The sequence below is a fragment of the Pseudopipra pipra genome, chromosome 2 (assembly GCF_036250125.1).
Source record: "Pseudopipra pipra isolate bDixPip1 chromosome 2, bDixPip1.hap1, whole genome shotgun sequence".
In the NCBI taxonomy this organism is placed as follows: domain Eukaryota; kingdom Metazoa; phylum Chordata; class Aves; order Passeriformes; family Pipridae; genus Pseudopipra; species Pseudopipra pipra.
In genome coordinates this window covers 64,588,492-64,601,831 of record NC_087550.1, presented here as the reverse complement: position 1 = coordinate 64,601,831, position 13,340 = coordinate 64,588,492, and the positions used below count along the sequence as shown (strand labels likewise).

The window sequence follows — 13,340 nt, the reverse complement described above, 5'->3', positions numbered from 1 at the left end:
CATCTGCAGCTTCTCTGGGCAGCCAGAGCAACCTGTGCCATCGCCAAATAGAACTTTGGCAATAGCAAAGAAAAGCGTCATGAAACTCAGAGCTCTGAAGGTAGTCACATATAGCAAACACCAAGCCCTGTTTGTGCTCAGAATGCTTCGACCACAAAAATCATCTAGCAGAATAAAAACCAGTAGGTCCTAGGTAAGGAGACAGATGACATAAAAAGTAATCTCTCACAAAAAAGGATAGGTCATAAAAAATTCTGAAGCATTGATCATCCAAGCTGAGTTCTGACTCCCCAATGACACTGTATTTCCTCAAAGGAAGAAAAAATGTTTTCCAAGTAGTTCAACTTAAAAATTGGACTTTATCTTAAATTTAGTGTCTTCATTCTTTCAGGTTAATAAGGTAAGTACACAATATCATTTCATAAATCTGGTGGCAGGGCATTGGCAGCTCGAGGCCAGATGAAATTTCCTAGGGCATAAATCATCTATGTCTAGGTAAATTTCCTGATAAAACCCTAATTTTTCAGTTGTTATTCTTATGTGGTACATTTAGAAATGAAAAAAAAAAATTATATTAGTGCCTCTAGCTCAGTGAAATTGAATGTGTGCTATATGATATGCTATAATGATGCTTGCTTTTGGGAAATCACCTGCTAATTCCTTTTGTAGATGTGGGGATTTTGTAGATCTGACTCACTTTCACACACTTCAGTCAGCAGCTCTTGTACTGCTGTGCTATGTCAGTGCTGCCCTGAAAGGGCCCACAGGCAACTCCAGGATGTAAATAATGCAACATAACAATAACATTTTGCACAGTGGCAAGAGATTTAGATGATTTTGATCCACCCTCAATGAAAGGCAGCCCCTTTGAGCACTGCTCGCTTATTACTCCAGTCTCCACCTCAGGCATTAGCCTGTTGCCAAATTAGACTGAGGATTTTGACTCAGTCAATGAGTAAGCAACTGTGCAGCTTTAAAACATAAAAATCTCTTTTTTCTTCCCCCATTTATTTGAATTGCCCTATTTCTAGGAGTTACTACCCTAAAAACAGTTGTAGAAGATTGCTCCAGTTCACAGTCTAGTGTTTCACTGGGAATTCTGCTCCATCTGTGACCTGTGATGGGATGCTGCAATATGAAGCAGGGCTCCAAGACCTCCACAGAGGTCATGCTGAGTAGGAAGCTGGCAACCACAAGCAGAGGAACACAACAGACACCTATCATGACCTTAACCCCTCAACAAGATTTGCAAGGGGTCATTTGTCAAAGGTCTAATCTATCACTACTTTTTTTCAGGATGGTAAAACCAGATTGCTAGAGAAGAGCTGGGAGCGAGCCCCTCTACAGGTGCGCCAGTCTCCATCTCTCTATTTATGGAGGTTATTCCCCGTTCCCATTAGCAAAACAGCTCATCTATTGAATGTCATTTAATCAACAAATGAGGTTGTCCTTGGCAGGGTATCTTCAGTTGAAGAATAACTCCTCTTTGTCAGAGATGGAGTTGTACAACCACTTTCATATGACTGAAAAAAAAAAGCCCAACTAAATACATAAATGTTTAAGTAAATTCTTTGGACATAGTTCACTTTATAAAAGCCAAATAAATACCCATTTTTAAAGAGAGCAGCAAACTGCTGGGCATTTCACAATATCGGCTCAGGTTTTCTAGAAAAGAATACTCAAATCCACTTATACATAAATTAAAGACATGACTATTTTTCCTGCAGCCTTTTTAAATATTGCTTTGGAATGTACACAGAAATGTGTGTGTTTGACGGGGGTGGAGGGAGGAGGGTTCCTCTTCACGATGTGGGCTATCTCAGCACTATTTGGAGTGCCTATTAGTCTAATGCCTTTTCAGAGTGCCTGAAGACATGACAAGCATTTCTTATCTAGTACACCCACTAAGGATTAGGGGGTTTTATGGGTTCTTAGCATTTCTATTTATTTATTTTATCTAGTTATGAGCATGTTACAGGGGGTGAGCGTTAGTCATGTTTGGGTTTCATTTAATTGCTAATTCTAGAACGTTTCTGGTTAACATTACATTTCATGGTGCACAATTCAGCTTCTTCTCAAGAGAGTTCTCGCAGTTCCTCATCTGTACCTGCCTCTTGTTTTCATCCTCCTACAATGTAGATTGCAGCTCCTGGATTATCTTCTCTACCGTCAACCTAAAACATTTTTCCCCTTCACCTTTTGTAAATCCACAACAAATCAATGCTGAATCCCCACCTTTCCAGGCTCTGTGATCAAACCTGGTGAGCTTTGACCCTCCTTTCCTGACCACAGACACACATTCCCTGAGGCCCAAGCTGAAGCAGTCGCTCTGCCATGCTTGCAGAGGAGTCAATGCTGTCTGCTGACCAGCATTCCTTTTAACACCCTTTCCTTTGAGATTAACCACATGGTCTGAATTAGACTCTCAGTGTCATCCTCACTAGCACCTATAGCAGAAGGAGGGGTAGGACCAGCACTCCCATCACCACCTTTTCTTCATTAGAGCAGGGCTCACAGCACCTCAGATTTTCTGAGAGCATATTTTGAATGCAGTGTGGTTCTTCATACAACTCATTTCACAGACTCAGGGATAGAAAGCATATCATAGCGGCTTAATCAAATTAAATATTCAAATGAAAGCAATAATTGCTTAAATTTGTCTTGAGACTTAGTGAGATTAAGTCTTTGAAACATCATTCTTGGACTGTAGGCTATAATGAGGATGCCAGTGTCTAATGATTCAGAAAAGACTAGAGAGTTGGGGTTATCACCAACCAAGAGGTATTTATGAAAGATGAGCAGTGTGGTTATTGAATGGCCCTCGGACAGTACCTCTTCTTTACAGATGATTTTGATAACACAGCATCAACCAGACACTGACATTAAGTAAAAAAACTCTAGCCAAGCATTTAAGTTCACTGCCAATGTACATGGAAAAGAGATGTTTAGTGGCAGAGCTGCCTAGCGGAAATCACTACAGCAAATTTCAGCTCTCATTATAATCTGTTAATTAATGTGTTAACATATGATTGCAGCAGATCAGTGAGACCAGCACTGCTGTCAAGTCTAGGCATGTATAACACCTGCCCTGTGTGCTCTGCGTCTAGAAAATACAGTACGAGTACATGCCTTCACAGTTAATGCAATGCATCTTATCATCCTTATGTGTATCTTGAAGAAAAGCTGTCAGTTGAAATTTTTTACATGTGTTTCTTCACTGACTTTAACAGCAGAGTGATTCAATTTATGCAAATATCTGACTCGTGAGTCAAGATCAAGACAATGAAGGTGGTCTCGGAGATCCTGCTCTGATTGTGGACATGATGGAATTTAAGATCACAGTTTGTAACTGCCCAAGTGCTGTCTTCGAGGAGCTCAGACTGGCATGACAACCACCTTCTGGGTTTGCAGAGAAATAACCTGGAAAGGTAACACCTTTCTGCACCTGGGAACAAACAGGGAAACAGGTAGGAATCACAGCAGCAGAGCTGCTCATGTACTTGGCATGGAAGAGGAGGCATCAGGGTGCACCAGTGAGGGGCTAGCTGGCCTTTCAAAGGGGGTGCTGCTCAATGCACTGGCTAGGAGCTACTTCAGGCTTCTGCACAGGATTGACCATGGGCAGCAGCAAACCTGAATGTTCCCTGCAACAGTTACCAGAGAGTTTTGCCTACTCCATCCTTTGAGACACCTTTCCACAGAGCTGGGAATCTCAGCTCTGGGACATTTTTTCTGCTAATACATTTCTGTTCCCACTGCTCCCTCTCCTTTGTGTTTATATCTTTCAATTATTAGGTGAATCACTGTAGTGATGGGTGCTGATATTGGTTATGAGAACTTTTGGTCCCATGCCAGATCAAATGCACTCAAAACACCACAGGAATGGTGTAGGGGAGGGTGGCCTGAAGCATCTCTCCCAAAGCAATATTTTTTTATCTTTCAACCTCAATTCATTTTCATATCTTGACAAAAAACATTGTGAGATGGGAACAAATCTGACAGAAACATCAGTGTAAAATTAAGATAATGCAGCAGGTTCGTATTTAACCCTAGAAGATAATTTTTGTCCATTATTCCTTGCACTGGGATTACTGTCAGGTCCTGCACAGGTCCTGCACACACAGCTATGGAAAGAATTTCTAAGATCAACTAAGGCTTAGCTTTCAGGAGCTGGAAAGGGGGAGCTCTGTGTGCTTGGGAGCAGAAGCTCTCAAGTCAGTGGGGGGTCAAGGTGCTCAGTCTCTCCTGTTCCTTCAGGAGGATTGCAGATCCCCCTCTTCGAGTGACACGGGATAAGAGAGCACTTACAGAGTAGGGTGTCAGCAACTGCTTCAATCCTTCTAGCTAAACAAGGACCTAGATGAGCATTCAAACATCAGATCCTGATCATCCATATTGCTTAATCCTTGGGTTGCTGCTTAGCCCTTGCTTTCTAGACCTTCTCTAGAGAGACAAAGGTGTGAGCCTGGTTTGGCTTCATCCCTTGCTCTCATTCTGGTCTCAGTGTAGACATCACCAGTAAGACCACTGGCTTATTTGGGAGAAGGCTGACGTAGAGAACACATGTAATTTGCCAGCTTTCCAAATATGTGAATAACAAAAAAAATATACTCTTTAAGCTTGAGTTAGAAGGCCATAAGCATGTCAGAATTCTAGGATAGCCAGTTGTACTAATTGAGAATTACCCTGACCTGTGCAGTGATAGGATGCCTCTGTCTAGGTCGCCAGGGGTGTTAGCTCCCACACTGCAAGACTATTAAATCTATTTTATATCTTAAAAATATACATACATACATACATACACAGATCCCTTCATTTTATTTTATAACATTCTTCTGGAAAATATTAACAGAAAACTATCTGAAATTCCCTGCCTTAGCACCATACCAGAATTATGCAATATGAATAGCCTACCACTCACAGGTAGGTTACTTCTCCCAGCCTGAACTCATGTCCTATTTTGCTCTTATGGTCAACACATAGTAAGAGTCTAAGGTGGCTCAGGTGCTCTAATGATGACTCACCCAATTCAAACTGGTTGGAAAGGTTACCACAGGTTTGTCTGACTTCTTCACTGTCCCAGCCAAGAGGATAGAGGGCACAACCAGAGCCAATCAACAAACCTATGGGGAGAAAAGGAAGCAGAAGTTTATACAAGCAATTGCCATTAACTTTAACACAGGCTGCCACTTGGGAATCAAAGTGTCAAGCTGCCATTTGGAAATCCCAGAGAAAAAAAGTCTCTTCTTCTCCTAAAAACAGTTGAAAATCATTTGGACTTCTACTACTGCATTCTGCTGCACTGTTTTAGAGCTGGTGTGTGGGCTGGAGCCAGCCTGGGCAGTTCAGCACCAAAAGCCATCCTCAGCTTCTGGAGCTTTTATATGAGAGCTTTTAGACTCCTCTTCTACTCTGCAGAACTGCTACATATACAGTTTGAAAAACACAACATGGGGTTAAATAGAAGCTGTGTTAATCACAGTATTTACAAGCTGATTGCTTCTGATTAATTAAAACAACAATCAACCAGGGTCTACCAAAGTTCTAGCAGGAAAACTGACAGTTGTGCTAATCTGTTGTCATTTTCCTTTGGTTTTCACTCTTTCAAAACCAAGAGAATAATGGTTTCATTCCACCTGATCAATTCATAGCACAGGTACACACTACACAAAGTTTTCTCAAGTCAGTCAGCTGAAACAACTGAGGTCTTGAGCCATTTACCTATTATCATACTTGGCTTAACATTCACAACATGCTTTATTTTCTCTAGCCTTCATGCTGTCCTAGACAGGTGTGTTTTGGTAAAGTCTTTCCCTTCACAAGACCTTGCTCAATGCACTATCACTCAATGCACTATGATTATTTTGCAAAAGTGGCATTTTTATCATATTGCATCCTCAGCTCTCACTGCAGCTGCTGCCAAAAAGCAGGTGTAGCCAGCAAAGCTTCTTACACAGACAGCCTACAGAGAACATTTCAATGTATATTACAGCATCTAAATGTTACCTCCTTTGTGTCAGATCTTACTTATAAGACTGGAAACAAATTAATATGTAGATAATGGGCTGGGAGCAACTGACACTTTGCAGGCTGTAAAGGAAAGCAAGTCGTCATAAAGTTTCTAGTGGTGCCTTTTACCTGCTAGGTAGAGCACAAGATTTCAGGCCCTAGAGCTGTCACTTGCTGACTTGCACATCTCTTGACCTCACACCACCATGTTCTTCCTCTCTTGACAATAAGGAGAATGTGCTCCCTGGCAAAGCACTTATGCTGCCATGTTCCTAGTGCAGAAAAGCCCTGGGTATTGTGACAGAGACACTGTGAAAAAATCACATCAGTCTAACAGGAGTCTTGAGAGGGATTCTGACTCAGGGTCTGGAGCTTTTTGTACATTTCTACTGTCTCCATTCTCAACCTAAACTTCTCATATTGCTGATGGTCCTGTAAGACACAGAAATCACCTTATTACGTTCTTTATTTGCTCAAAGACACACCTAAACAAGGCACTGAAGTCCAGAAGTGGTATCTCATCTTTCCTCAAAAAATGTTTAATGTCTTAGCATCTCAGCTGCTAGCAAAGTAGCTCAGCAGCTCCTCTGCTGCTCCTCCAAGCACACTTGTCCCTGTTTACACACAATATTAGCTCCTTAGATCTTCCTCCACTAAGTTCAGATTTCTTCTTGCTGCTCAAGTCTACTTCTTCCTTCTCTTGTTGAGCAGTCTCTACTTGCTCCTGTCTCCCTGTCTACAACACATACTGAAAAAGAAATCCCTGAGGCAGCCCCCTCTCAGATGGTGCATTCACACAACAGCTGTAAAGACAGAAATGCAATTAAGGACACATGAATGCCAGATATTTTCAGAACTTTGCCTGACCTGGATATGGCTGCTTCTAATGTCCTTGCTAATGACTTTCACAGTATCATATAATTTTTCCCCCCCCCAGGGTCATAGAGCAGACAGCAGCTGGTAGAATCCATGTAAATGAGAATCACTTCTAATCAAATTGTCAGACAAGAGAACTTAGGCCAAAACTGGGTCTACATTTGTTAAAGACAGCTTAAGACTCTGAAAAAAAAACAAACAACTGCTTCTCACTTGAACTGTTAAAGCAAGAAAGGTGAGGCATGGACAGCATGACTGATGTGCTAGGAATGGGCAGGACCCCATGGGGCAAGGAGAAACATCACCATTAATTATGAGAATGCATGGGGAAGGGAGGAAGAGCACCTGCATGCCAGAGATATCCTCACAGACCAGTGGACTGTGACAGCCCTGGCCAGTCCTGCAGTGGTTCTGACCCCTTCCCATACCAGTCTTGGTGCCCATGACCTGCCCGGTGCCAGCCCAGACAGACCACAGCTCAGAAGCTGCACTGGCTAAAAGTGAACCACCCTGGCTGGGGCTGGTTTCAATCAACCTGTGTACTTGAACAGACTGTCTGTGAGACCTTGCAAAGGCTCAAAGGGCTCCATTGCGAGGGGCAGGGAGATGTATGGAGGGGGTAGGAGGGAAGACAGGCTTGCAGCCACCTGCATTAGACCAGATGAAATGGTAGCCAGCCCTTCCTCACAAACAGGTCCTGGGAAAGCCTTCTGCCCAATTCTTCCAGGAGACCACAACAGCAGCACTGCAGGAAAGTGAAAGGACTATTAGCATAACAATACTGCTCCTCCAAACCCAGAACAAGCTCTTACTCAGCCCCTGCCAATTACTCTCCTCAGGTGGCAAGAGTGTCTAGTGCACATTGCATTCACAGACTGTTTGTTTTCAGCTCTCTTTAGGTTTTGTTGCAGCAACAGGTTCTTGTTTGGATTTTTTCCCACGAGTACTGCTCACAGCATTTTATACTGCCACTCTCCAAACACAGCTCATCCTCTTCCAAACATGTGTACCTGTTCACTCTTTCTGCCTCCAGTGCTACACTGAATACAGTGATCTCAAGCCTTGGCAACTTATTTCCTTCTTCCATTTCTGTACATTCATCTCTGTAAGTTTAAAGCCCAGTTTCCCTGAAAAGAAATTCTGTGTTTCAGTCAAAAATTCCTTAGCAATGCAATATACTTCAATGTTGAATTGCTCCAAAGAAGCTCATATATGGCTGCTTGCCCTTAAAGCCAGTCCACACTGCCTAGTAACCAGCCCACAGCACCCACCACTGAGCCTCACCATTAGCTGTGCCTCCTAGAAATAGATAAACCAAGCAAGGGCACACTGTCAGAAAGCCTCCCTACCCCAGCGACAGCTGGCTCTCCAGTTGGGTATGGATTTTAGCAGTGCTGAGTTCCATTTATGGAGCACCAGCCATTGAGCGCTGCAGCTTCCTTCTGCTTGCAGCCTGCAGTGTGATGATGAGATCAAATGGGAAACTGCTGCCTCTCACTGGTGCTGCCACATGACCCCCAAGCACGAGCAGCAGTATGTTTATGTGCAAAGGACAAGGTATAAAGCCATGGGCAAGCTTACATGCTTCATTTAGAGAACAAAAAACCTTTCAGAGACCAATGGTGCTGCCAGGAGCATGGGTCTACATTCCCATCTGGCAAAAAGGCTTATGCCTATAAATACTGGTTTTGTCATAGGTACCAACTGTCCACAAGTCTTAATGTTGCTGCTTTGGCATCTCCTTTGATATCACTAGTTTTCAGCTGGTTTTGATTCACCTTCAGACACTTCCCCGTAGTGTTGTGCATGCACCTATTGTAGATTTGTGTCTACTGACAAAACACTTGTGCTCTCCAGTATTTCTTGCAGGCAAGGTTAGGGCCAAACTCAGGGACTTGCTTTCAGTGTAAGACTTCCACAAAGATTTAGAGCCTGCTAGTCAGCAAGAAAAGGTTTCACGAGTTTTGCTTTATGCCCTGAGGTATATTTATATGTATGAGCATGTGTGTGTCATGTCCCATTGCTTTCAGCAGGATTCTACATGACTTCATCAAGGCTGATGCTGCCTCAGCCTGCATGGGCAGTGAAGCTGGGAACTGGCATTTCAGCTCCCTTCCTTTATGCATGGAAGGTATGAAGTGTGCCTCAAAGCCCATGGTGTTAATAGAACTTGGACAAAAGCCCCTCAGCCTCTTCTTTTCCTTCTAATCAATCCACCTCTATTTGTAAGCAACTAATTGTGTGGATCAAACCCTGCAAAAGCAAAAAGGCTACATACTATTACTGCTAATAATTCATACAGGCTTACAGCCAATTTATTTAATCACAGAAGATGTAGATCCTGCTGAACAGCTGCAACTTCTGCTGAAAGATCTACATTAAATCCAAGGGTTGCAAACCCAGTGGAAAACATTAAGTTAATTTTGCAACTTCAGTAGAGAGCAGTTACTAGTTTAGCTCAAGAGTCACATTCTGGCCTGCTCTATGGTTATTGCATTTAGTCAGCTATGCTACCCAGGATACCACACCCATCTTTACAGCTGCTTAAAATGCTTAGGATGCCTATAACATTTCTTAAGAAAGGAAAAAAACCCAAACCTCAACATGCTGTAATTACCATCATCTGTCACTTTCCATTATCCACTACAGTCATTAAAAGAAATTGAAAGGGGAAGGATATGTGCAGGTCTGTAAAAGTAATCTTCACAAAAGGGGCTGCAGCTTTGAGGTGTGAGGGAGCCAATCAGTGTGACAGGGCCAGCCGGCAAGTAGAGGTGCTGGTGGCACTTGGCTGCTGTTTTAGATGACATACCATGCACCAGTGGAGGTGTTGGCACTGTCACAGATCAGCTTTTCTGGAGAGGTTCCATACTTGGGAATGAAATGGGCTCCTTGCCCTGGTCTGTGAAACACTGCTACTGCGAGTGCTGCAGCTGGCTCAGTGTGCTAGCAAGGCATGGAGAGACAGATGCAGGGCTGAGAGTGCAACTAGCCTTGGCAATCCAAAACTGGAATTAAGTGCTTGGCTTCAGTAATTAACAGGGTCCAATTTAACCACTAGGCTCTTTGCATAGTCCATGCAGAATGTTGGATGCCTTCAAAAAGTGATCTAAAACCAGCCTATGGACTTAAGTGAGGAGCTCCCAGACCTGCAAACTGCAAAATTACTATCCAGAGTAATCCTTGTCCATCCCAGACTGCCTTCCCTGTCCCTCTTGCTGCGACTATAATGCGTGATCATATTTTAGTAACACTTAGCACTTGAAAGATGATCTTGTCTGTCAGGAGTGGTGCTTGTGATTCAAAATTATTGCATATAACAGGTTCTGCATATGGTGGATGCAGCAGGGAATGGACAGTAATTACATTAGTGATTTGGCACAGATCTAGGTCTCATCTTCGAAGTGATAAAGAAATGATTTGTGGCATGCAGCAATCAGCTTACTCCAAGAGGTAAAATATTAAATACTATTAATATCTCCAAGAATAGCCTGGATGCAAGCAAGTCGCAAACAATGAATACAGAAGGATTAACAAACCAAAGGACATTAATCAGATTTTGCTGTAGGCAGAGTTACTGCACTCAGAAACACCAAGACTGATTGGCAAAAGTCAACGCACAGATTAGGAAGCTTGCAAATCTCTGTAGTGGGCAGTCCTCAGAGTGCTGCTGTGGCTTCCATGGCAGCCACCATCCAAGGATCCGACGTGCCTTAAATAACCCACGTAGATATCATAGAATAAATTAATTGTAACTGTCTTGACAGTTCATAGCTAGCAAGTCCTGTTTTACAGACTCAGCTCTTCTGCTCATTTGTTGAGTGCACAGCATGCCCCTGACTACTAAATGGCTCATTCTTGGGTTTTTTTGTCAGCCCATTTAATCACTGCATCCCCCAAAAGCCTGTCGAATAAAGCCAAAGCTTCCACAGTGTTCTTCCTTCTCCCTTGCATAGGGTAAACCTAAGCACATGATTCGGGTAAGTCTGATGGGGAAAAAGATCAGTCTGATGAATAAAGAGAGGTGGTGATGGCAGTGAATGAGGCACTTAGCTTTGGACTCAGCCTTGCTGCTACAAAATTTATTTTAAAATGGTAACTAAACCACAGTGGCCCTCTACATGCATTCATTTTTTGTATATCCGCAGCTCCAGTCAGTTATACCCAATGAATGCAGTGAAAGGGACTGCTGGGCACCATAGGGCCCTCTTGGCCAGCAGTTAGAGGGGTCTGCACTGTTGTAACGAGGACCCTGGGAAGCCACTGAAGCGGGAAGAAGCAGTGGCATTGTAAAAATCCAATTTGTATTTTCACTTAGAGAAAATAAAAGGAATGGGTCAGACTTGATATATGTATTGCAGAGAGAAAATGAAACCAGAACTGAAGGTTGCTTTTTGTACAGTCACTTTATAGTGAGAAATATCTTCTTCAAGTTATCTTCCTCTTTTATTTCCTCCATCTTCTACTTTTTCTCCTTTTATTTTCAGGCCTGACCAAAAAGAAACCTTGCTTTTTTGTTTGTTTGTTTGTTTGTTTTGTTAGGGATTTCTACTGTATACTGTTCATCTGACAGATATTCAGGCCATCTGGAGAAGATGACAGACAATAATTGGAAAGTCATACCTTTCAAGACCATTTTAATGACGATTTTTCCTTTCACATTTTTTCTCTCTCTCATTTTTGCCAGTCTGAATCTTCAAGGATGATGGAAAGTTTTCACATTCCCATCTGTCATTTGAAGGTACAGTAATCTTGACAAGCAAAACAAAACCAATTTTTAGATGCAGCATGGACTTTGACTCTCTGGTTCTTGTGATTTAAAAACTCTCCTTGCTGTAATGGTTTTAAAGCATTTACCTGCTATAAAAGTGAGTCTGGAGTGTGAAAGTAAAATTGAGCTGGCACGTGAAGTTGTCTGCTGCTTTCAGACATACCTTAGCCAACAAACAATATGGTTAAAAAACTGTGATGTGAAACACTTCAGTAGGCACAGCTTCTGAAGTCCCTGTGCAAAGAACTCTCCAGGAGCTGCAAGAAGTGGAGTCATAGAAGTGAGTCAGAACAGATTAAGACAAACTCCAGAGCCTGGGCAAAGCAGCAGGACCTGACAGAGGAAAGAGGGGAGCATGGCCATGCCAGCTGCAGGCAGCCTTGCTCCCATGCCCATGGGAGTCCAGCCTCAACTTAGGTAGTGAAGCACTGTCTTTATACCGACAGCCCCCATCATTTCACTCAGAAGCATCCCTTCTTTAAGTTTACACTTCTACCTTCTCTCAGCATCACTGCTTTTTTCTTGTTTCTCTGTTAGGCTTAAACACAAGATCACCGCTTGGGGCAAAAGTTCTTAGTAGTCACTGAGCATGGGGCATTTGACTGGTTCCTTACTAAGCCTGAGCTGAAAAGTACCTCATTTGAGAGATACAATTGCCTATTATGAATGAACGCAGTAAGGGACTCCCTTGTCTGAGTGTCCAAGCAGAGGTCCTCAGGGGCACACAGACAGAAATTTTATCTACACTGCACGAAATTTCTTCCCATTCCTCCTCACAAAGGTCACAGCATAGGAGACAGCAAGTCAATTCAGGGTTTTACTCAAGGTCAAGGTGTTTCTGCCACAGACTTTGCAATAGCAGGACATTAGAGGGATTCTTAAATGCAAAGCAAAATGAAGTGTAAGAACAATAAAAAATACTATGACCTTCGGCTTTGCAGATCTTGCCTCCAATAACACTGCTTAATCTTGAAAGTGATGGAAACAGGGTTTTCATCCAAGGGCAAAACCCAACCACCCCTTCTCTTCTGGTTCTGATCTCCAGGTTGTAATTCACTGCATTTGACTTTACTTAGCTCCCCTCCCCCTTACTGTCAAGTCCCACCCCTTAAATGAGACTTTTTCTATTATTTTGGGTTACTCCACATCATGAACGTGCCCTGCCTGGCAGCTGCTTGGCTCCAAACCTCAGCAAACAGCCACAGTGAAGAGCTGCCACCTGCCTACTACTGCTTCCTGGAGCTCTTGGAAAGCAAGGCCAGTGGCAGGGGAAGACTAAAAAAGGTATTAGGAATACCTGACAGGATCCAGCCAGCAAAGCGCTGTGTCATGGCAGAATCACAGCCCCCACTTTCACCATGACCAAGGGCATGGGGCAATAGAGGGTGCAGATGGGAGTTTTCTGACAGATGAAGCAGCATGTGGCTTTAATTTTCAGTTGATCAAAGGTGGTGTGCTCATTGTTACAGAGGTGCTTCAGGCTCTGAGAGGGAAATTTCCCCACCCAGACATGCTACATTACTACCCAAAGGCTCAAGACTTTGTGTGCTCTATTTGTCCCTGAGCATTTTTTAAGCAATACTGAAGGCTTCAGAAAATGGGGCTGGGAGAAACCCAAAAGAAACAGTGAACTAGGGAGAGTGGAGAAATCAAACACAGAGCTGCCACTAAATGGAAATGAATT

General features: G+C 43.0%; 1 protein-coding gene across 1 annotated transcript in view; it reads right to left on the bottom strand.

The window, feature by feature from the left end:
* Positions 1-13,340, bottom strand: part of LHFPL6 (LHFPL tetraspan subfamily member 6) — a 139,244-nt gene that overhangs the window by 8,243 nt on the left and 117,661 nt on the right. Inside the window, exon 3 of the mRNA XM_064645806.1 lies at positions 5,025-5,123. Within this exon, the coding sequence (XP_064501876.1) occupies positions 5,025-5,123 (99 nt within the window). The remainder of the gene's footprint in view (positions 1-5,024; positions 5,124-13,340) is intronic.